This window comes from Cupressus sempervirens, chromosome 4, assembly GCF_028749045.1.
Source record: "Cupressus sempervirens isolate cs-2001-9-10 chromosome 4, ASM2874904v1, whole genome shotgun sequence".
In the NCBI taxonomy this organism is placed as follows: domain Eukaryota; kingdom Viridiplantae; phylum Streptophyta; class Pinopsida; order Cupressales; family Cupressaceae; genus Cupressus; species Cupressus sempervirens.
In genome coordinates this window covers 885071275-885092421 of record NC_143121.1, presented here as the reverse complement: position 1 = coordinate 885092421, position 21147 = coordinate 885071275, and the positions used below count along the sequence as shown (strand labels likewise).

Sequence of the window (21147 nt, the reverse complement as noted above, 5' to 3'; positions counted from 1 at the left end):
TGAATTTCAGAGGTTAGCTATGTTGGTTATAGATATTTGAGAGAGGAGGTTAGTAGTGTTGCTTATGGATGGACTTTCAGATCCTTTGAGGGGTTGGGTCAAGGGGAATGACTCAGCTACATTACAGGAGGCTACTAAGAAGGCTTGTGACTTAGCACCTTCTTTTAGGAGCAGATTTCAGCATAGGGATTCATATATGAAAAAGGACAAAGAGAAGGACAAAAAATCTTTTCACAAGGATGCTTAGCCAAAAAGGGATAATAAGCTGGATAATGACACCTTGAATGAGTTGAGGAAGAAGAAGCTATGTTTTCATTACAGAGAGCCTTGGGACTTATCTCATAAGTGTCCTCTCAAGGCTAAGGCAAATCAATTGGAGTATTTTTCAGCATAGGAGTCATAGTCAGAGAGGGAGGATCAACACTCTGATTTAGATGGGGATAGCACTATAGAGGAGAGCAGCATTCCTGACGATGAGAAGTCATTGGCATGATTAACGAGGGCTCAGAAGGCAATCACATTTAAGGTTAGGGGTACTATCTAGGGGCAGAAAGTGATCTCACTCATTGACATTGGGGCTACACATGATTTCATAGATGCATGATTGGTAGCCAAGAGAGGTTTACAGACTGAGGAGCACATCGGGTTTAGAGTCATGGTAGCTAATGGTGACAAATTATTATGCACTCGGAAGATATCTAATCTTCACATCAGGTTTGGAGATGGCTAGGAGTTGGAGGATGAGTTCTATGTAGTAGACATGGGAGACTATGATGTCATCCTCAGCATGACATGGATGGCCTCGCTAGTCGAGTTCACACTCAACCTAGCAAAATTGGAGATGAGGTTTCAGCATGAGGTCAGAACTATTGTACTTAGAGGACTTTTAGATGGGAGTTGAAGAGTAATCTCCTTGAGCAGAATGTAGAGACTGTTTCGGCATGATGTAGAGTGGGCGACAATTTTTTTTACTATGCCAACCTGATAGGAACCATAGGTGAAGAGTCATCCAGTAGATATCCAAGAGATACTTGATAGGCATGCTAAAGTTTTTGTGAGATTTTGCATTGGGTTCCTCCTGACAGAGGGATTGAGCATGTTATTAAACTCAAGGAGAGAGCCAAACCAATTATGATTACTCCCTATTGTCATCCTAAGAAACAAAAGGATGAGATAGAAAAGGTGATTAAGGATTTGTTGGAGATGGGGCATATCAGGCCTAGTAAGAGCCCCTTTGCTTTAGTAGTAGTATTGGTAAAGCAGGAGGATGGGACGATGCACACGTGCATCAATTATAGGGCATTAAATGAGAAGACCATAAAGAACAGATATCCCATCCCATGGATAGATGAGCTACATGGTGCATGCTTTTTTATGAAGATTGATTTACGGCCAGGGTATCATCAGATTAGGATGAGGGTGGAGGACATTGAGAAGACAACTTTTTGGTGTTGTTATGGCCACTTCGAGTTTTCGGTTATGCCATTTGAGCTAACTAATGCCCCTGCTACGTTATAGAGTTGCATGATCTTAGTGCGAGTTTGAGTTGGCTGAGTTACTATACCTTGAGCATATCATCAGTGCAGATGGAGTTTTGGTAGATCTTGAAAAGATTAGAGCTATTGTTGATTAGCCTACTCCTACGAACCTTACACAGTGTAAGGGGTTCTTTGGTCTCTGCGGGTATTATAGGAGATTTATTAAGGGATTTCACAGATTGCTGCACCCTTGATAGACTTTACTAGGAAAGGGGCCTTCGCATGAACAGGGGCTGCTTAGAGATGCTTGGATCTTTTCAAGAAGGTGATGTCATCATGTCCAGTATTAGCTCTACCAGATTTCATGAATCCATTTGAGCTTCATTGTGATGCATTAGGTGATGGAATTGTTGCAGTCTTGATGCAAGAGAAGCATCCCATTGCTTTTGAGAGTAGGAAGCTCCGTGGAGTGGAGAGGAGCTATTCCATCTATGATCGGGTGATGTTGGCTATTATGCATGCATTAGCCAAGTTTCGGTCCTACCGAGTTGGAGGGAAGTTTGTTATCAAGATTGATCACAACAACATCAAATACTTCATGAGTCAGCGTGATTTGAATAATAGACAACAGAAGTGGATTATGAAGTTGCAGGCTTATGACTTTGACATTGAGTTGGTCAAAAGTAAGAAGAATGTGGTGGTAGATGCTTTATCCAGGAAACCTCATATTTGTGCTCTAGTTGAGATTACAGGAGATTGGAGAAATAAGACTACGATAAAGTATGCAAGGGACACTAGGGCTTCTGAAGTGATTGCAGGCACCATATAAGATGATCACTATGTGGTGATGGACGGATTGATCAAGCTCCAGGGTAGGATATATTTGATTCCTTCATCAAGTTTAGGGAGGTAATAATGAAGGCATTGCATGATGCACATACAACTGGACATCCAGGGGTCTTTAAGCCCTATAGGCAGATCCGCGAGTGGTTCACATGGAAAGGGCTCAAGGATGATTTTTAGAAGCAAGTCAAGGAGTGTGCAATTTGTTAGCAGAATAAGGGAGGGCATACATATCCTGTTGGGTTGGTACAGCCTTTATCCATTCCGGATAGGAAATGGAAAAGTATTTCTATGGACTTCATGACCGGGTTACCATGAGTACAGGGGAGAGATTGCATCTATGTGGTAGTTGACTGGCTGACGAAGTTTGCTCACTTCTTTGCTATTCCATCCACTTACATAGCAACATAGGTGGTTGATCTTTTCTTCAGAGAGATATTCAGGTTACATGGGCAACCAAGTTTCATTGTTAGTGATCGGGATAGTAAATTTATGAGTGCTTTTTGGCAAGAATTGTTTGGGTTATGTGGTATAGATCTTACACCTAGCACTAGTTATCATCCACAGACGGGCAGACAGAGAATGTGAATAAATGGGTGGAATGATATCTGAGGAATTGTGACTGCACAACAAAGAGCTTGGGTCAAATGGCTACATATGGGAGAGTACTGTTATAACACCACTTATCATATGTCTATCAAGATGACTCCATTCATGGCATTGTATGGTTATGAAGCACCTAGCTTCATGGATCTAGTTTTGGGGGATAATAGAGTGCCCAAAGCCAAAGACTTCTTGCAGGATAGTTAGGATATTTTGAGGGTGCTCAAGGAGAATATACAGCAAGCCCAAAATCAGCAGAAATTGTATGCTGACCAACATTGGATAGAGTGCAGCTTTGAGGTTGGGGATATGGTTTACTTAAGGCTATAACCATACAGACAGTCATCACTCAACAAGAGCGGAGCAGAGAAGTTGAAGCCTAGGTTTTATGGTCCCTACAGAGTGATTCGCAAGTTGGGTGAGGTTGCCTACGAGATTGAGCTTCCAAAAGGCAGTTGGGTGCATAATGTGTTTCATGTGTCGAGGCTCGAGAAAGCCATTGGTTAGAGAGTTGTGCCTTCTGCAAAATTGCCACCATTGGATGAGGAGGGAAAACTTGTATTGTTTCCTGAGGCTATTCTGGATACTAGGGAAAGGACTCTGCGGAACATGGTGATTAAAGAATATTTAGTCAGATGGAGAGATCCGCTAGAGGAAGATGCTACTTGAGAGAGTGAGCAGGTGTTACAACAAATAGGACTGAGATTGCTTGAGGCCAAGCAATTTCAAGGGAGGTAGACTGTAATGTCCCCACTTTAGCAGTTGTCCCGTTGTGTGACCGTTAACCTTTTATTTTATTTTACTTTATTTTATTTATCCCATATTGTTTGTGAAAAGTGGTCGACGCTCTGAAGTAGGAATAAAAGGAGAGCTTGTGGCTATTGTTAGGCAGGTTGAATATGAGAAGAAATTGGATGCGTGAGTTACAGATCTGTTCTTGGCATTAGAGGACGTCTATCCTTTCTTGTGACATTCTAGACGTCATTCCCTTGGGGTTTGGCCTTCGGAATTCATTGCTATTAGCTTCATTAACAGGCAGCTTGGGCACATTTCCAGCTATAGGTGGATTGGGTGTTTGTTCATACCGTTCTCGTTCCTTGTCCGATACTTATGCCATTGTGGAGGAATGTTTTTATGAGGGTCTTGGACTGATTGAAGGCATTTTTTACTGTACCAGCACTGTAGCGCGGTACTATTCATATTACTGTAGCAGCAAGTTGGGAAATCATGACTGGAATAATATGTTATAGTGCTGGAGTAATTAGTGAGTTGGGAAGTTTGCTATGTATTTGATTTTATTAGCTTGAAAACTAATATAACTTCAATAGTAGTTCAATCTTTAGTTTTGCATAAATTCCTTCTTGTTCTTGTTATGTGGTTTCAAATCTATGCAAAGACATTAAAATCACTATTAGTAGTTTTGGTTTTTTAGGCATTTCTAGGGTGCCCATCACACAGTTTGTTGGGAGGAATCTTATTTTCCTTGATGTGTACTATGTTTTAGGGATGGAACTAAATCTACTCTTAGTCAGTCAATTGCTATGATATTCTCCACACTTGAATGTCATCTTTAGTTCACATCAGTGTACCATCATTGATCGGGCGACTTAATCTACTATTGCAGTAGGTCTTGAGGATCATGGTCTTTTTCGACTTACTGATTTGGGTGATTCTCTAGACTTAGCTATGGATGCTCAACGGTCTTCTATTAGCACACTTTGGCATCAACGATATGGGCACTTAAATGTGCGTTATCTCTCTCAGCTTGCTCGGTATGAACCTGTCTTTGGATTGTTAGAGATTTAGAGTCAACAATTTGGAGTTTATGATGCATGCCAGGCTGGGAAGCAACATTGCTCACCTTTCACAAGTGGCGATTCATGGCGAGCTTCTCAAGTACTTCAGCTTGTTCATGCTGTTATTTGTGGCCCTATGGCCACTCCTGTTCTTGGGTCGAGGTATTTTCTATTGTTTGTTGATGATTTCAGTAGAAAAATGTGGGTGTATTTCCTTAAAAAGAAATTATATGCATTTCTTATATTTCAAAAGCTTAAACCTTTAGTTGAAACAGAGTCTGGGAAATCTATTATTACTCTTAGATCAAACAATAGGGGGAATTTTGTTCTAATGATTTCTCTCGCTTCTTGGATACTCATGGCATCAAACGCCAATTAACCACACCCCACACATTACAACAAAGTAGTGTAGTTTAACGACAAAACAAAACAATCATCGAGATGGTTTTGATCGTGCTCAAACACAGACATGTTTCGAAGAAGTTCTGGGAAGAAGCAGACAACGCTGTAGTTTATCTTTTGAATTGGTCACCCACAGTGGCGGTCAAAGGTAAAACTCTGGAAGAGGCTTGGTAAGTCGCAAGCTCAGAATTAGTCACTTGAAGGTTTTTGGCTCTCTTGCTTTTGTTTGGATCCCTGATGCGTCATGCAGCAAGTTGGATGCCAAGATTCAGAAACTCATGCTTGCTGGATACAATAGTCTTCACAAAGCCTACCGCTTGATCGACTGAGACATCTCATCTCTTGTACAATTGTGATGTAGTCTTTGATGAGCAGCGAGGGCCATTCATGCCTATTTCTCTTGTTTCTGATGCAAGAGACCAGCCTATGAAGGCACATGATTTGGGAGTTTGACTTCCATTAGGTCCACTTGGTGGAGGGCTCTAGTCACTCCTACAGCTCCACTTATACTAGTGATCCTTGTACAAACACTTGCAGCTTCTCTTCTATGACCACCTCGATTTGTAGATGCTTCACCTGAGTTTGATCCAGATTCTTTTGATGAGGAACCTGATCACCAAGCATCTCCTGATACTAATGTTGGTTGTTCTCCTCTTCGACCTAAGTGGTGGGCTAAGCACTTGCTAATCTTTGTGATGATGAGCTCATTGATGGGAGAACTGCTCTGAAAAAGAGAAAACCTACATAGTCTGTTAACTTTGCTCTCATGGTCAACATTCATAGTGTGTTTGAACCTCAAACATATTCCGAGGCTAAAGGAATTCAGAGTGGGAACAAGCCATGACATCTGAACACCAGAGCCTTCTGAACATTAACACATGATTCCTTTCTGATCTTCCATCAGGGAAGAAGTCTGTTGGTTGCAAATGGATTTAGAAAATCAAATACAAATCTGATGGTACTTTGGATAAGTACAAAGCTCATTTAGTTGCGAAGGGCTTTTCTCAGCGTCAGGGCATTGATTACGAGGAGACCTGTGCTACTACTGCAAAGATGAGCACTATCAGATTAGTCCTAGCCATGACAACACAGTTTGGCTGGAAGGTCCATCAGATGGACGTCAAGAGTGCTTTCCTGAATAGTGATCTCCATGAAGAGGTCTACATGACGCAGGCTCTTGGTTTCAAGGTTGCTGGTAAAGACCATCAGGTTTTCAGATTGGTAAAAGTTCTCTATGGCTTGAAGTAGGCCCCTCGGGCATGGTACATAAAAATTGACAAGTACCTCAATGATCAAGGCTCCAAGAGGAGTTCATCAAACTCAAATTTGTACATCAAGACTATTGATAGTGACATCATCCTTCTGGTTATTTATGTGGATGATTTGATCATCACTGATAGTTCGACATTTTTGATTCAGGGAATCAAATAGAGTTTATGCCTGTCTTTTGATATGACTGACCTTGGGTTCATGCATTATTGCCTAGGTATTGAGGTTTGACAAAAGTCTTTAGGTATATTCATCTCTCAGTCCAAATATGCCAGGGCTCTGTTAGAAAAATTCCGTATGCCAGATTACAAGCCTACATCTGCACTCATGGAGAAAAGTCTCAAGTTATCAGCCAAGTCTGATTCTCCTCCCATTGATAATATTACATATAAGCAACAAGTAGGTAGCCTTATCTACCTCTTTGCTACTAGGCTTGATATCAGCTTTGCAATTAGCTACATCTCACGCTTTATGACAACTCCCAAGGCTGATCATTGGATGGTTGCAAAGCATGTGCTTTGTTATGTGAACGCACTTCAGATTATGGACTTCTATACTCGAAGTTTTAATCATAGTCTTAGTGGGTTCATAGATTCAGATGGGATAGGCTCTATTGACGATAAAAGGTCAACTTTTGGATTTGTGTTTAGTTTAGGATCTAGTGAAGTCACATGGACCAGTAAGAAGCAGCAGATAGTTTCTCTCTCTTTTACAGAGGCCGAATATAGAGGGATTGTTAAGGCAGGATGTGAAGTTGTTTGGCTTCGTCGAATGCTTGGGGATATGGAGATGTCATCAGTAGGACCGACTACTTTGCTTGTTGATAACGAAGGCGTTATCAAGCTAGCCCAAAATTCAGTCTTCCATGAACGGACCAAGCATGTGGATGTTCATTGTCACTACATATGACAGTTGGTCGATGTCATGTCCCCATTTTGGCTGACATTGTTTAGCATGCTGTATTAGTCTATCACAGGCTCTCGTAGACTAGTGGTGATGTGGAGAGAGTTGACCAATGACTATTTGACAGTATTTTGTCCTTACAGTTGATTAGTGATTTGGGTCTACATTTGTTATAAAGTAAAGTTACTTTATTCGGGCCTAGTTTTATAATTTGATGTTGAGATGCACTTTTTATTATAAAGTAATATTTTATAAAAGTGCACTTTATTTCATAAGAATATTTGGATGCTTCTAGAATGTTTAAGTGACTTCTAGAGGAAGCTATTGAAAAGTGAATAAATAGACCCTATGGGTCCTGCATTTGATCATCCAGTTTGTATTTTTCTCCCTTGACATCAGCTTGTGATTCAGTCACATAGTCTATTATGGAGCCAAGTGGTTTCAGAGAGTCACTAGGTCTTTGGGAACGGAGTCTCCATTGGATTCGTATAATTGAGGGGGTGAGATATCCTTTGAAGGTTTCCACATTTGGAGGTGATACTACAGTCACTTTAATTAGGGCATCATTGGGCCTAAGGCCATTTTCAGCATTTCAGCATTTCAGTAGGCATTTTTAGCAGGGCTGAAACTATAGGAGGTCATTTTTAGTAGGTCCGAAATTATAGGAAGCCATTTTTAGCAGATCCAAAATTTTAGGAGGTTTTTTTCAGCAGACTCGAAATTATAGGAGGGCATTTTCTGAGGACTATTCATTTTCAGTCATGGATTGATTGCAAGACATCTTTAGAAGGCTTAATTGTGGTGGAGGAAAGATTTATAGCTGCTGGTTTGTTTTTGCTACAGGGTTGCTCCAATTTGCAGAATTTCAGGATAGGGCTTTGGAACCACATTTTTGTTCATATCTTCCACATTACTCATCATATCATTTTGGGTATTTTTGCATCGGATTCCTGTCGTCGAGGAGATAAAGATAGATGCATTTTGGAGTTCCAAAATGCCATGATTTATTTTTAAGAAAATTTTCAAAACTCTTAGACATTTTCGAAAATTTGCAAGGAAGTACATTTTCAGATTTAGGGTGACTTTGGCTTGGGTGTTGGCATCTTCAGCATTGGTAAAAATTATTACAGCCATCTACAATCAGGTTCTTCACTTCTCATTTGGCATTTGGCATATTTTCTGAGAAATGTTTGTTTTCAACTGAGTACAAAATATAGCTTCAGCACTTTACTATTTTACATTGCACTTGTTTTTGTTTGCCATTTGGCATTATTGGTATCAAAGGAAGGCTAGGATTTTGCAAGTGAAAGAGTATTGTAATTTTTAGACTATCTATATTGCCAACCTAGGGTTTGATGATCATATTATTGACTGAAATATGTATGGCATTGTTGCAAATTGTTGATATATGAATAGCATATGGTTTTGAGCAATTTCATATGTTCAGCATTTACTTTCAGTAGTATTCTTCAGTTGCATGCCAAGTGTTTGACAAAATTTCTCAGTTCACCATTAGAGGATTTTTAGTGGCCTATTGGTAGGGATCATTACAGTTGAAGACGAGACAATAGATTTGCAGTATGTTCCTACCATAGATCAAACTATAGACATTCTCACCAAGCCTCTTGGTTTTGATAAGTTTGTCAAATTTAGAGGACAACTTGGCGTTGTAGATATATTAACCATTAGGGGGGGGGTATTATGATAATAGATAAACGTCTTTTATTAGTTAATGCTAATCTATTTGTAATCTATTGTAAATATTAGAATGTTTCTGATATTTAGTTAGCTGTAGTTATCTATTAGCTTTTTAAGCTTTTTTTCATGTTTCTATTCTTCACGATCATTTCCTAAGGAAACATCGCTTTATTCTTTTGTATCTATAGACCTCTAGGTCTCGGTTAATAACAAGCAAGTATTTTTAGCAATTACTTCGTAATAATGAATTCATTCTTGCCTAAGGTACTCCGAAGAATCTTAATATCCACATCGGGAGCGAGAGAACTGTAAGAGTTAAAGTTTGATCCAAAGCTTAGGCGAGGCAAGAAAAGAATATCTACAAGTCAAAATTCACCAAGTGTAGTAGACCTTACAACATTATTCCAGACTCGACTACAACATCCAATGCAACGGATTGCTCACATGTAGCAAGGATTAACTCAAGGAGGACTTTAGCAAGCAACCGCACAAATTCATCATGTAATTGTTCAAATACCTATACAAGTAGCAATGACTGCAGCCATTAAACAAGAAGTTCCAACAATGGAATCTGTAGAATGCATCACCTCTTACAACATTCATTGCTTATCATAACATGCACAAGAATTCTGAACATTTCTGTTCCAGATTCATTGTGAATACTATTAGTGACATTGCAGATGAACATGTCAAGATTTTCAAAGATGCTCTCCAAAACATAAATATTCAGGAAGATGTTGCTTGCAGACTATTTCCCTATTTAGTAGGCGAAAAAGCATTATATTGGTACATTAATTTACCTGCTAATTCAATCTCAACTTGGCAAGAATTGAAGGATGCATTCTTTGGAAAGTTTAGACTTCCAATCACTATAGCTGAATTTTATAGGTAATTCATTGAGATAAGGAGATGAGACCGTGAACCAATTGGTGCCTTCAGTTATAGATTCTAGAGAGGTTATTCAAGATGATGATGTGATGAGACACATTTACTATGTGAATTTGGATTGTTTCACTTTCACGTTTGTTCAAAAGACACATTTGGCTCCAACCAATCTAATGCAAGCATATGCAAAGGCTGGGGAGTAAGTCTTTAATCACTAACAACTGCTACTAGAGCACCTATCTACTTTAGGAATGGTAGCACATTGAATCAATGTTGAACTATGCTCCTATTATCAATCTCGTTTCTCCTCTAGCCAATTAGTTGGTGTTGCATCTAGGAGCTCCTATGTGCCAAGCATTGCACAAGGACTCAAGAAGAGAGGGATGAGATAAAGGATTTGATAGAACAAGTGAAGAATTGTCCATTGAGGTTACTTACCTTAGAAATAAAAATAATCAGCTGCTAAATTCACAAAGAAATTTTGTAGTCATATCAAGGATATCAAGGAAATCCTTCAACACATCATGAAAATCATCAAGGACACAATCAGGGATATCAAGACAACAATCCCGACTACCAAAATAACAATCAACAACATCAAGACAACAATTGTGGGTATGTAACAATAATTAAGGACACTAGGAAAGATCATGGAACACAAATCCAAACAACAATGGTGTACCCTCACCATTGGATAACCCACCAGCTTTTGAAAGTCAAGCTTTCGGTAAAGATTTCCTAGTAGAAGCAACATTATCAGGATAGTGCAGAATACATGAGAAGAATCAACATATTGAGTTATAGTGTCACGAACTCCAAAGGGTTGCTGATATCTTTAAAGGGAGGTAAGAAACACTACAATACTTGAGAATCCTCCACCTATGGGGTATGAGCTAGCACTTGCACCTAGATATGACTAGGCGTTGGTTTTTGACGATTTTAATTTTCCTCTAACTCAACCTTAGGACTATATAATAAAAATTCCTGCTTGTGTCAGCAAATGGTTCCGTGGAGACACCATGATATCAAGTTCCACTAGGAAATCAACTTCCACATGCATCCCCAAATGAACCATTGCATAGGAATGGGTTTGTTTTCCCTCCGCTCTACAATAGTGTCCTAGTGGAAGGGATGGGTGAAGTTCAAGCTTATCAACAAACATTTGATAATGCTCCTGCAAAGACTTAGTAGAGGATTTATAGAAGTCATGAGCCATCGACGTTTGGTAATGCTCCTACAAAGATTTATAGTGAAATTTATTTTATATATATATATATATATATCATGAAGTAGAGACAAGGACAACTTGGTTTTGTGCTTTCTCATCTTATTGCCTGTTTGTGACTTTGTCTAGCGTCACATTGCATCTCTGGCAACCAACTTACCATGCTTCATTAACGATCCTTCATCTTCAGATCTCTAACATGCCATAAAGGCTCTTGCCACTAGTCCCTTCTCTCTCGACTTGCAAGCTAGGATAGATCAATTCTACCACCAAAAGCAAATCGTGAACAACTATATTGCCATGGGGGCTCAAGTCAAAGCCCAACTTCACTAGTTGAAGTTGGGTGATCAAGCTCGTAAAGAGTTCTTTTTGGCTCTTTATGCTTGTTATTCCTCACTAGGCATTAAACAAATTAAGGCTAAACAATGCTTTCTAAGTTATTGGACATTCTCCAAGCATTTGTTTGCCATTATCAAGAGGTTGGAGGCTTCTCCCAAAGCAAGATAGAACTATTCAAGATTGCTTCCAGGTTGTCTTGTCTTGGCTTTTTGAAGCGCAACTCAACTTTTGTGAACAATTGCTCACTCTTGAAGACCTTAAGGAAGTTGTCAATTCCATGGCTCATGGTAAGGTCTTTGGGTATGGCAACTTATGTTGTGAATTTTAGAAACCCCTCTGGTCTTGTATAGGCTTAGATTTACATAAAGTCTACCTTGAGGCTTTCCACAATCAATCACTAGGATAGTTGATTAAGAATGGTAATATTAAATTCATACCTAAGCCTGACAACCCTAAGGATATTCGCAGTTGGCAGTTGATCATTCTACTCTATGTTTTGTACAAAATCATTGCCATGCCCTGGCTTTGAAAATCTGTCACTCTCTCTTGCAAATCATGTGTACAAAGAAAACTAATTATATTAAATCTAGGTTCACCCTTGATAACATTAGGTTAGTGAGGGATTCTTTTGTGCCATCATGAATAGCTTAGCTTGATCGACTCCTGATGGTCAGAGCCCTATCTACCTATCTGTTGGGGAGGAAACTAACACTATAGTGGGGGTTTGGTGGGGGGGCACTATTGTGTCAGGGCAAAGACTCAACCTGTAAGCGTACGTGAGTGAGCTTGGAAGCTTTTATACTTACTCTATCTTGGCCCCATCCCCAATTATATAAAGTTGCTGTTTGGGAAGAAATGGAACAAGCTTTTTTATTTATGTTAGAATGCACTCTTCCTCACGATTGACTTTGTTAAAGCCTATGATTGTATCAAATGACCTTTGATCTTGGTTATGTTGGGTGCTCTTGGATTGTGCCTTTGTTTCATTCAGCCTTAGCGTGCATTGCCATTAATGGTCACCAATATCCAACCTTTGGGTACTATTGTTCCATTTATGAGGGTTTCCCTCTAGCTCATTTGTATGTTTTTTAACTAAGGACTTTGGCTATCTTTTAGAAAACTACATTTCTATTGGGTGAGGTTAGAGGGATTTCCTTACCAGATTCACCATCCCAATTGGTTAATAGCCACTTTGCAAATGCTTTTTTTCCTCATGCTTGTCGAAGAGAAGGAAAACATCAAAGAAGCCCTTCGATGCTTTGACACCTTTTGCCTAGCTTTCGGCTTTAATATTCAATGGCATAAAACTTAGTGTTACTGACAATCCTTTCTCCCAGCTCTGTCTTGGATGCACCAAGATGGGTGGAAATGGATTAGGCACGGGGAAAGCTTTCATTTTTGTCGGCTTTCCTTTTGCTTTCCAGGCTTCGCCCATGGACCTTTGGAATATTGTCCTTGCCAAAATTGAGAAGAAGCTTTCCTATTGGGTTACCTAACCGCTCTAATTGGCTAGCAAATTTTAGGTGTGCTCTAAAATTCTTGTGGTCACCCGTGCATATTATTCTTTTTGTTGGGCTCTCTCTAAGGCATCTTTAATGAAATTGAAAAAATCTTTTTTGAGATTTTTATGTGGGCTTCTTCAGAAGACCACAAGGGTTTTCATTTGGTTACCTGGGAGTTCTATTGTTTCTTATGAGACTTTGATTGTCTTAGGTGCCTCTTAAATTAACAAAATTGATTAAGCCTTTGTGCTAATTGTGCCATTTATGGAGACGAATTCTGGAAAGTTCTCCTTTGGCAATTCATTTCCTTTGGCTATCTAGTCAACCGACTTGCTTGAAAGGGGATAGTCTTTTAAAGCATTTTGGGTATGATAGATGTTGTTCACATGAAGGCACTTTTGTGGCCAAAAGTATTTAGTGGGCCTAGGAAGCCATCAAGCCTTGGCTTTGGTGGGATGCCTCAAGCTTCCAAGATGATCTTTCTTTCAACCTACATAGCATTGGTTGGTCTCTGCTCATTCATATTTAGGGGCCCCATTTGGTTGTCTGTGTTGGTTGTCTCTTTCCTTTACATTTTTGTAAAACTACTATGAAACTTTGCTCTTGGGAAGTTATGGAAGTCCAGGTTCGACTCAATCATTTGGCACCTTTATGTTAGCTTTGCCTCTAAATATGCTTCACAATATTGGCATTGGTCTCCCAACACTACGTAATTACAAGCCTCATCTGGGTTATCACTAGCTCTCTTTGCACCTTCCCATGGTGCCTACTTCAAGGCTTTAGTGCCATTTGTGTTCAACACTGTTTGTCTAGCAACAACGGTTTTTAACCATCTTCTCTACAGTCATCAAGCCTAAGCTTGTCCATTGTGCGGTGTATTCTTTTTGAAGGCTTACCTGTGGACTATCAACTTCAACATATGGGTCCCATAGAGCTTCGTAGTGCTTTGTTTGGCAAACTAGAACCTTGTCTTTTGAACACCTCTTCTCATTCTGTTTTCACACTCAAAACTAGTGGAGTTGGATTCATGATTTCTTTTGGCCCTTTTGGCTAGAATTGTTTTCTTGGCATATGACACATTCAGGGGATTGACATCCCTTTCAAATTTACTCAAATTTGACATGCTTTTGGGGTGGAGATTCTCTTTTCGTTATGTGAAGATAAGGATATTGTTTTATTTTTTCACAACTTTATTTATTTTGTTGTTTCACTTTTTACTAAAGAATGTATTTTTGTAATAATGTGATGCTTCAGATCTAGGTCCAGGCCTACAAGGTGGCAATATAGGTGGTCCACCTCCAAGAGCATTTAGACCATTGGGAAAATGCCCTTTGTAACGTTTCCATAATGTTTTGGACAACTTTTCCTCCCACGACTATTCCTCACCTCATGGTTGCTAGTGTGGCCCAAGTACTTATGATCGGTGCTCTTAGATCCCATGGTCCTAGATTCCTTGCCACCCATTTGGTGCTACGAGTGATTCTTCTATGCGGTGCTCTGCTTCTCCTCTGCACTAAGGTTTTGTCTCCCATTCAACATTTGGGGGTTAGGATCGTCCTCTAGAAGTGGCAATGGTTAGCCTAGTTCTTCCAAGTGGTTTCCCAAATTGGCTTTAGCAATTTTTCCTGCTTGCAATGATTAAGATAAGGAGGTTAATGTTGAGGTTGGGTGGTCTCTCCTTGATGTCACCCTAGACCTTGTTGATGCATGAAGTAATCTAGATGATAGGGAACTCCAGTAGCTTCCATTGGATGTTGTTCTTGCTGATGTTTTGTTTATTAGCTTTCCAGGCTATACCCATATAACTAGTACTTGCATTCTAGGTTCCACTCATGGGGTTCTATGCTTTCCAAGCATGGCACGAGTGACTCTAAGGAGCTATCTTGTGTCCTACTTCATTTTGTGAATATGTGTAATTATATATAATTAATAGAAATAGACACACCTTTGCATCAATATCTATCTATATATAGATATTGTATCTGAAATTTAACTTATAGAGTGAAATTTCAGTTATTAAGTTAAAACAAATTTTAGCTTATAGAGTGGAATTTGAATATCAGATAGGCCTTAAGTTTAATCAAACTCAAAATTTGATTTATAGAGAAAAATTTTAATTATTAACTTCAAGCAAATTTTAGCTAATAGGGTGAAATATAATAATTAAGTTAAAACAAATTTGAACTTATAAATTCATCTCTAGAATATATCAAAATCTACATTCTTTGAAATTGTATGTGGTGATTTTCAATATTTGTTGTGCTTAATTCATTTAATTTTATTGTTATTTCCTATTCATTAACTAGTGTTTCTTTTGTACTTTTTAATTTCAAAGTTTTTAATGCCTCCTTTATGCTATTCTTCATCTGGTTGCAGAGACTTCTCTGGCTTTGCTTCGACACCCAGACTTTTGCATTTCAGGTTATTCATTGGTATGCTTGATACAAGGACTTTAAACTTAATAATTTATTGGTATGCCCTTCCATAAAGAGGTTTAAATGCAATTGGTTACCTCTGCATTGAGTCAGGATTGGGTTGAGCCCACCTTTTGAACTTTGTTGGATGCTATATTCATGTACGTATTTTATGCAAATTACGATTAACTGCTTGTTCCTTGTTGAAAATTTGAATGATCATACGCTTTGTGTTTGAAAATATAAAAAATGAAAATTTTATAAACACTAAAATCAATTTTTTCACCCAGAGCGATTACATTAGTCTCCCTTTTATGTTTATACTTATTTTTAGCCAGTCACACTAGTGATAACAGTTTTTATCTATAAAATCTCTCTATCATGAATAGCAAAGATTTATGTTCTAGATGTGCATTTGTTTTGCAATATTTATTTGTGTTATATCCTACCTCTATTAGATTGAAAGCACAGGCCATTATGGTACATGAGAAAATGCTGCTATATATAAAATAGCATTCTCTGAATATGAACAAAAAACTATACCACAAAATACCAGCCAAGAACTGATTTAGGCATAACAAGTTGCTATTATTAAGCAAAATTTAACAGAAAACAACTATATTTAGTACCTGTGCTGCCTAAATTTATGTCATGTAGTAACCCTCTCAATGACGGAATTGGATACACTTTCAAGCTTCTCTGAATTTGACTAAAGGAAATAGTGATGACTATAAGGAAATACCCAAATATAAGGCAAAATTGTTAATGTTAAGATAGTTCATATTACTGAATAATAGTTTGGTGATATTGGAAAGCGTATCCTTTAAGATTTCACCCAGCTTGGTATTAAGGGAGATAATTTTTCTAGAATATAATATTTAAGAAATCTAATGATTTTATTGGATCATACTTAAATGGACTAGTAATCAGTGTTATGTCACGTATTAAATAATGAACAGTTTCCATAAAGATCAATACCTATTCATGTTATTTGCTTATTCTCCTTTGTTCAATAATTTATTCTGGCATTTCCTTTCTTCCATTGTTTTTATGTCTCTCATTTAAATAAGCTCTGTAGATATGATCATGACTTAACTATGACACATGGGGGAAATTGCAGTAATGTAGATGGAAAAGTAAATGATTTTTTAATGATTTTTTAAGTGCAAAAGAAGTATTAGAGTTATATTTAATGGTCATCTTAGTTGTTTAGAGAGTTTGGTTAGTTTCATAACTTGTTTTGTTTCTGTTGACAGTTGTTTCTGTTTCAGAAACATCATCTTGTAATCTCTTTATAACGAGTCTTCATCTCCTTTGCTAATTCATTTGATTACCATGTTATGCTATTAGAGCCATAATTTTTTCAAGAACAAATTTTCAACAAATTCGGGAGAAATTGCAATATAAAATTTTGTACAGGTTTTTTGAATCATTTTTCTAATAAAAAATGTGGGTTCAACTTTTTTTCAAGTGACCACTCAAAGGATTTTTCAATTACAAATTGCATGCTCAAGGAGTATTAGCAGTATTTATGCTGCCATTTTTTCGTTGTTGAAAAAATTGCATTGTCTATAGCAATCATGATGCCTAGGTTTGGTTGCATCTTCATCGCACGCTTTTTATTTTGCAGGTCTTTGTTTGCAGTTTTGGCCCACATTAGCTCTTTTCTGGCTTGTTTTAAAGCAATGTAACCCCAGTACTGGAGTACGTGAGGATGGGGGGACGCTGGGACGGCGAGAAAATGGGCCTCATTTTCGGGACGGTGGGGGATGGTGGCCAAGGGATGACAAGGTAAGGAGGGGTGTTGTATAGTATACATGTAGAACTTGAAATGCTTCTTATGAAATGATGTTTCAATATAACATAAAAAATTAAAATACTTGAACATATCAAAATTGCAACATGAACTTGAACAATTGAAGATTCAACATAGTAACATATTACATACCCAATAGTAACATTCAAAAAACAAAATTTAAATAGAAATCCAAGTACCCATTCTAGCAGAAGCATGGTTGCGGAATGGCGGAGGTGGGGGTACTTGGATGCACAAGTACCCAGTATGGGGATGTCTCGGGGACGGGTACTTCAAGGTTTGGGAGGTGGGTGTGAGTCCCCGTGTTACACTGTTTTAAAGTGACCAACCTTGACATTGAATTTTTCGGCCCATGCAATGTCATATTCTACACCTTTGAAGCCTGCACCAAGGTTGTGGGCACCTATTTTTTCCGCAATTTGTTTTTTTGAAACAAGTTATTGCAAATCACACTTTTGGGCAAAGGAAAATTGCGAGTGCATTGCATTTTTTGCTGTAATTGCTCATTGTTCCGTATGTGCACCTGGTGCAAGGATTCTCCTTTGATTTTAGGTTACTAGGGTTTTCGTTGGTAATTGGTTTTTGTAAGTCCCAGTTTTTGCCTTTTTGGGTTCCCCAAAAACTCTTTAGTGTTGTGAACGAATTTTAGGCTATTTTTCTAGAAAACAAGCCCTTCTCCATGTTACATGTAGCACTAGGGTTTTCTACTCATAAAAATTTATTGAGCTGGTTTTTAAGTGATGACCTTGGGATTTGGGTTTTTTATTTTACTGATTTTTTGAATAAAATTGGGGAATATCATTTATTAATCTGCACTTGAACATTATGTGTGATGTCCCCATTTTTCTGAGCATCAGAGTTTGAGGGATTATCCTATTAATTGACTCTCATAGGCTAGTATAGTGTCATGTCCCCTGCTTTCATACAATGAAATTTAATAAACAATATAATAAAGCTTATAAATGACTTAATAATAATAAATTAATAATATATAAAATAATATTAAATAAGGAAAACAATACTATAATATAAGTCTTGAATATTATATTATATTACTAAAATATATTATAAATAGACATGATTTAAAAATAAATATGTTAATAATCATAATAAATTAATTATAATTAATATAATAATAATATAATCTAACAATATAATTCATATGTTAAATATAACTAAATTTAATAATGAATTAATATTCAAGAGTTGTATCTCATCAATTAGACATATATATAACAAAAGAGAATAGACAAGATGGGGATGGGAAGAAGGATATACATGAACTATGAATAGAGCAAAAGCCAGATATCAATTAGAAAAGAAGACATGAATACAACGATCAGATCCCTGACAGAGTACAGAAGGAAATAATAATAAGAAAAGAAGAAGAGAATATAGCAACCGCAAGGGAAAAGGAGTTTTCCAGCTCGGCATTGGAAGAGCAGACACCAGTTCGAGGAGACGACTCAACAACATTGACTGAGCATAGAATGGAAAGGAAAAGAATATAGTCAGGATAGAGCATGGTGGCTCACTAGTGAATAAGACAAGAAGCATGGCACCGAACAGTGGCAAGAATAACCAGGTCTGAGTCATGGCCGGGAGCATATGATGAACTTGGTATTAATGGAAATATCATAGCAATATCATTGAAATACCTAGTCACTGTTAGGAATTAACAATCAATGAAGAGTTGCCATCCACGTATATAATTGACCCAACAGTCCGTCAACACCATAGCATAGTGGCTATAAATAAAGTGTCTAATCAAAAGTAGCGATAGAGACAAGATGGTGAAAATCGCTTGCATACATTGGTAAAGATTGAGCACTTGTCATGCAGAGTAATCACAAATAGAGATAGAAACCACCAGCGAAGGGAAAAAGGGGTGACACAACATCTATTGAAGCAGAACTAATACAAATTAAAGGCGGTCCATAGTTATATTGTTCATGTAAATATGGATGGATTGATTTCTTGTGCGTCCTTCCACAAATGCATCTACTTATCATTAGGAGCAAAGGCATCGAACAAGTGATTCAGTTAAGGAATCAATGATTACTAGTCAATCAGCATTTTGGCCATAGTCCAATCAGTAATAAAACACCAGTCAATATAGAAAGAATATAGACTTAAGCATCATGATCATTCTGTTACAATGAGGATTGAGATATACTAGTGCTAAATCATATACATCTGGACTGCATAAGGTTATCAAATATGAATGTACAATAGGATAGAGATTTGAGGAGTTAAACTAAAATAATTTCTCTCTTACACAAACACGACATCATTCTAAGAGCACGTGTCAAGGAATGCTAGAATATCTGAATTCCAAAAAATTGTGATATTGTTTTGAATATAGTATAAGAGCGTACACATACTCATCAAGAATATATTGCTATAAGGGAAACCTTAAACTAAATAAGAAACTCACTAAAGGCATTGGCATGAAAGGCTTAGAATGATTGCTAATAAACATATTGGATACAAGTCACAAACCCCACTTGTAAGGAGCAATCAACAATTCAACATTCAACATAGATAAAGGGCAGAAGAGATGTCAAAGTCTATCCTGATTTTATAAAGCCTTCACAAAGGGACATTACATATAGTGGATTAGAGGGTCTAGTTTGGGAGTTTTGGAGCTCTTAAGGTGGTCGTTGTAAGGGTTTATGTCATCAAATCCTTCTTTTGGAGACATTTACATTTACAGGTTTTGGTTCCTTTTTGAGTGCCTTACTATTTATAGTAAGTCTGTGGATGCTAGAGATCGACCCTTACTAGTTTTAGTAAGGTAGATGGATGTAGAGTGGATGTAGTGGTTGACTCCCTAGATCAGATGACTAGTGAAAATAATGAATATTTAATGAGATATTAGTATTTTAATGGCCTTTTATGATGTTTAATTATTGAAATTATATTATGAAGTTATAAATTGACTTCATAATAAAGTGGGACCATTTTGAAGGTAATGAGTAATTATAGTCATTGAAGTACTCTAGGTGTGTTTTTGTTCACAAAATAACTAACACAAATAATCAAAGTTTCTGTTTCTATGCACAAATAATCACTAGTCTAATAAAAACATGCAAAGTCAATATGGATTTTGCCTACATGGTAACCAAAGTTATAATGTTGCAACTACACATATATTGTCCACACCGGAACAAAATTGGCTAAATGTCATAGACAACCAATGTAACTAGCTCTAATGCTATTGTCGGTTATAAGAGTCGGTCAAACTTTTGGAGCCAAGTGGAGTCAATGTCTAGTACTTTTCATCATTGTAAGATTTGTGCATCCTGTATCTGCTCACATGGTAAATAGCCAAAGCACATCTATAATAATCCAAAATTAAACTAATGAAAGGATACTTTACCAGCATAATTGTTCTTACGTATTTGAGTGTTACGAAACCATTCCTTTCATATTTAATCCTTAATAAACATCATCAATATCTAACACAAATAATTAAAGTTTCTGTTTCTATGCACAGATAATCACTAGTCTAATAAAAACATGCAAAGTCAATTTGGATTTTGCCTACATGGTAACCAAAGTTATAATGTGGCAGCTACACATATATTGTCCACATCGAAACTAATTGGCTAAATGTCACAGACAACCAGTGTAACTAGCTCTAATGCTATTGTTGGTTATAGGAGTCTGTCAAACTTTTGGAGCCAAGTGGAGTCAATGTTTATTACTTTTCATCATTGTAAGATTTGCACATCTTGTATCTATGTTGATGTGAGTTTTTGTACCACTACATAACATATTAGCAATCAAACACTTGATATGGAATATCAAGTCCTCAATTCCTCTCTTGAAAAGTTAATGCTCATGGGACATGAGAATAACTCCAATGTTCCTTACACCTGTGGATACTCGCTTAGTTTATCGATGTGATTTGCTGGTAATCACGTAGGCAGCCTTACGCTAATTGTTGAGGATATCTTGGACATTGGTGG

General features: G+C 37.5%; 1 protein-coding gene across 2 annotated transcripts in view; it reads left to right on the top strand.

Annotated features, from left to right (window-relative positions):
* Window positions 1–21147, top strand: part of LOC149564226 (myelin-associated oligodendrocyte basic protein) — a 103873-nt gene that overhangs the window by 53912 nt on the left and 28814 nt on the right. Inside the window, exon 3 of one of the 2 annotated variants that reach the window (XM_089827296.1) lies at window positions 16988–17148. In XM_089827296.1, coding sequence (XP_089683422.1) covers window positions 16988–17148 — 161 coding nt within the window. Of the gene's footprint in view, window positions 1–15319; window positions 15376–16987; window positions 17149–21147 lie in introns of both variants that reach the window. The other variant, XM_089827297.1, reaches the window with a different exon arrangement.